The sequence below is a fragment of the Notothenia coriiceps genome, unplaced genomic scaffold (genome assembly GCF_000735185.1).
Source record: "Notothenia coriiceps isolate Sejong01 unplaced genomic scaffold, NC01 NC01_scaffold00027108, whole genome shotgun sequence".
Taxonomy (NCBI): Eukaryota; Metazoa; Chordata; class Actinopteri; order Perciformes; family Nototheniidae; genus Notothenia; species Notothenia coriiceps.
In genome coordinates this window covers 3,626-7,971 of record NW_011359809.1, presented here as the reverse complement: position 1 = coordinate 7,971, position 4,346 = coordinate 3,626, and the positions used below count along the sequence as shown (strand labels likewise).

The following is a 4,346-nucleotide window of genomic DNA, read 5'->3' as shown; positions in this document are numbered from 1 at the left end:
TCTGTTTGGTGTGTCAGCCAATCAGAGACAGGTTCTTTATATATCTGAGACCTATAATATATTGATGAAAAACAGTATAATAGGGGATAGGTCTTCATTCTGTCTTGAAACCGTCCGAGGTGATTCAAAATGTTTATTCTGTTGGAGCATTTTGACCGTTCTTCCTGTTCTTCCTGTTCTCCGTGCAGCTGATCCTCGGTGCGTGGCTCAACATGTTCGGGGGGCTGGTTCGATTCCTCGGGACGGGGATCTCCACTGACCCTGCTGACCGGTTTCCCTTAGTGATGTTCGGCCAGACGCTCGCCGCCATCGCTCAGCCGCTCGTCATCTTCACCCCCGCCAAGATGGCCGCTCTCTGGTTCCCCGACAACCAGCGCGCCACCGCCAACACCATCGCCTCCATGGGTGAGGGATTCACTCTCTGGTGTCACTGAGAGCAGGTGGTGGGGTTTGGTCGAATCTGTCCAAAGACCAGAGATGGCAAAAGTACACACTAGTAGAAGTACAGATACTCGTGTTTAAAAATACTCTGGTAAAAGTAGAAGTACCGACTAAACTTCTTTACTCAAATAAAAGAAAAATAGTCCGTTGTTACCGTTTGAACTACGTAGCAACGGCAGGAACTGATTCGATAGCGTTTTTGAGGAGCTTTTTGATTACAGATTTGAAAACATGGTTGCTTGCATTAAAAACCTTGGAAAGTATCTAGATGTCCCTGCCCTAATGCCAAAGTAACTGGCAACTGAATATGTTTTGCCGTTAGCTGTCTATGTCTGGACCGTTGTGTAAAAAGGACCGCAGCTCCGTGTTGAGGGTTTCTGCCCCGTTACTTCTCCGCTGTTTTCTCCCTCTTGTATTTTTTTTTTCTTCGCTAGGGACTCATCAGCCACTAACAATTCATCCAAATGACTGCTCTCCAAATATATTAAAATTAATATTACAATCCTCCATGTTGCTCTCAGATGGTTGACAAACGAAAACTAAAGACAAGCAAACAGTTTGAACGGTCAATACGTCCTTGACAGCGGTCTGTACTACTGGATTAACCAATCACAATTGAGTATTCAACTAAGCCATGTAATAAAAAGAGTACCTGACCTCCCTTTATATTAATAGAACAATAATGTCATTGTTAGCTAATGAATGTTTCCATGGTGACCAACGGCAACATGACAACGTTTTCATTGGTCCCTCTTCTTTAGAGAAGACCAGGAAATGATGGATACACGGATCGTGTTCAAATCAATAGGCACGCAATGACTCTAAATAATAATGATCACGCCACCAAACACACATTCAAACTAAAGGAACCAGCCTGTTTGGAAAAATGTGAGAAGTAGAAAGTACAGGTATTTGTGTTCAACATGTAAGAAGTAGAAAGTACAGGTATTTGTGTTCAACATGTAAGAAGTAGAAAGTACAGGTATTTGTGTTCAACATGTAAGAAGTAGAAAGTACAGGTATTTGTGTTCAACATGTAAGAAGTAGAAAGTACAGGTATTTGGGTTCAAAATGTAAGAAGTAAAAATAGAAATTTGTCAGAAAATATGTAGAGGAGTAAAGTACTGATACCAGAAAAATGTACTTAAGTAGAGTAACAAAGTATTTGTACTCAACTACTTCCCACCTCTGCCAAAGACTAAGCCATAAGAGAACATTTTACTTTCCCTTTAAAAAGCAAAACGGGCACAGATTTCAGGCTTTCAAACTCTTTGTAGTACTTTTACCACAGGACATAAACCAGTTTCTCTTTTCTCTCCTCAGCCAACCCTCTGGGCATGCTGCTGGCCAGCATCCTCTCTCCATGGATGACTCAAACATCTAGAGACATCCCCGACCTGGTGAGCCACAAAGAGACTTCTTTCTTAGAACAGCAAACTCCCTTGAAATGTTTAAAAGCAGATACCTATCTTTTTAACATGGCTTTTTTAATTTGGGTTAACCTTCAATTCTCACTAGTATCATTGTCCATTGTTTTACTGTATTAGTTCTAAATGTTTTCAATCTCCTGGCAGGACTTTGCAGATGTTGAACTAGACTCCCAGTGAATACTGATATTGCTCTGTGTGTGATGGAGGGTTAATAGGCGACTGATTGCTGAGCTCAGTCGGCCAAAACAACTTCACACGTTCTAACATGTGCAATCTTCTGCCTTCTAAGCAGTAACTTTAATGAGTCATCCAACGTTAACTACTACAAAAGCATCTCTTAACAACCAGGGCTGTACTGGATGGTTTTTTTGTACATCCCAAGCATCAAACATAATAATAATAATTTCAATTTCTATAGCGCCTTTCACGAAACCCAAGGACGCTTTACAATGGGAAGTAACAAAACAAAACAAAAAGTAATAATAATCATACAGATACATAGGCTGAAGAAAACAAAACAGGAACAGGTTGCTGGGTACTGCATATTAGTTGAGGCCAAAGGCCTGAGTGAACAGATGGTGTTTGAGGTGTTTTTTGAAGGTGTCCAGAGAGTCTGTATTCCTGATCGCAGAGTGGAGAGAATTCCAGAGGGTGGGGGCTGCGACACTGAAGGCTCTGTTGCCAAATGTTTTCAGCTTGGAGCGCTGGATGGAGAGCAGCCCTTTGTCGGAGGACCGCAGGTGACGAGAGGGGGTGTAGGGCTGAAGGAGGTCAGAGATGTATGGAGGGGCTAGGGAGTGGAGAGATTTGTAGGTTAGCAGATGTTTGTACTGGATGCGTGACTTGACCGGGAGCCAGTGAAGGTGGATGAGGGTAGGGTTGATGAGTTGCCAGGGCTTAGTGCGGGTGAGGAGCCTGGCTGCAGAGTTCTGGACGTACTGGAGCCTGTCCAGGGCTTTGCTGAATGTACTTCATCAGTCTTTTTATTATGAAATACATGTTTTTGTGATATAATGATTATAACCAGGGGTTGAGGGGCTGAACACAGAACTTTGCGTGGGCAGCCCTGAGTACCAAACATTGTCTCCTGGTACTCATTTGAGTAACTCACTAAGAAAGTGATGTGCACCCCTGATTATAACTCACCCGTTTGTGCCTCCCTCATCATGCAGCAAGGAAAGAGCAAACTGTGTTTTGACTTGTAAGCTAAACGTCACAAAGTATGGATGGAACCAGATTATCTCCTTAAACAAACACATGTTGCTTTTTAAATACATTTTGACTTTTGGACTGTACAACGGTCGCGAGATATTTTGTCATGTTTGGAAAATATGTTACGAAACCACTGAAATCTAATAAATAATATACAACTGAAATATTAAGATCAGAGAACACCTGTGCAGAAATACCAGGTTTAAACTGAATAAATAAGCTATTCAGCACATTCTTCGGATATTATTATAATGAGGTGTCCTGAATGCAAGTAACTACAATCATGTCCCTGGATTTAAACCCTGTTGATTGCCTTTTTGCATATGTCTACTTTCAACTGTCCATCAACTGTTAAAGTGTCCAAAAATATTTTTTTTAAAGACATCAGTTCGCTATAATAATTGGATTCCCAGAGTGCATTGTGGGATTGCGGCTGCTCACCTGCTAATGATGATGAATGTTTTTTGATTTCAGGTGCCAAAGTCCATTTATCACATTATGTGTGTGTGTGTGTGTGTGTCTCCTGTAGCTGCTGGCCTATGCGGTCCCGGCGTGCATCATCTGTTTCCTAGCAACAGTGGGGCTACGGAGCAGCTCCCCCCCCACGCCGCCGTCAGCCAGCGCCGAGTCCTCCGGCTCAGAGCCCTTCGTACAGGGCATCAAACTGGTGAGGACGACACAGAAACACACACTCATTTCATTTTAAAGGTCTCCTATTATGCAAAATGCACTTTTTGATGTCTTCTATACATAAAGATGTGTCCCCGGTGTGTCAGAGAACTCACGCAGTGTCAGAAAATAAAACCCTCTCTCTTTTCCTCCGTACCCAAATCTCTAAAAACGGGGGAACAACGGAGCTGATCCAGATTTGCGTCCGATAATGACATATCGGAAATGTAGGCTGGCTTTACACCCACGGCCCTATCAGAAACGTTGCTATCAGAAACAATGCCCGACTGTTTTGGACGTAATATGGTCTTTGTTTACATTAGCATCGCTAACACTCAGAGCTAACCTGTACTGGAGAGCATGTGTGTGAAGAGGCAGGAAATAAAAAGGAACTCACCTTGTGGCATAACCGGCAAGAGAGAAAGCCTTTGAGCTCCATACTGTTTCAGAAATAATACTTGATAATCCATGATGTGGCGTTTCATCACCGCAGTATCTGCCGGTAGCATCTCCCGCATGAGCTCAGCCGCCTCCTTTATTTAAAGCTTTATACTCCAAATCAGCACTTTTGAATCAGGAAGTGAAATAGAGGGA

At 42.8% G+C, this 4,346-nt stretch overlaps 1 protein-coding gene across 1 annotated transcript in view; it reads left to right on the top strand.

Moving 5' to 3' along the window:
- The first annotated feature begins 95 nt into the window (after nt 1-95).
- The window catches only part of slc49a3 (solute carrier family 49 member 3), a 6,783-nt gene continuing 2,532 nt past the window's right edge, over nt 96-4,346 (top strand). Inside the window, exons 1-3 of the mRNA XM_010785090.1 lie at nt 96-405; nt 1,765-1,841; nt 3,613-3,750. Coding sequence (XP_010783392.1) covers nt 213-405; nt 1,765-1,841; nt 3,613-3,750 — 408 coding nt within the window. The 5' untranslated portion in view covers nt 96-212. The remainder of the gene's footprint in view (nt 406-1,764; nt 1,842-3,612; nt 3,751-4,346) is intronic.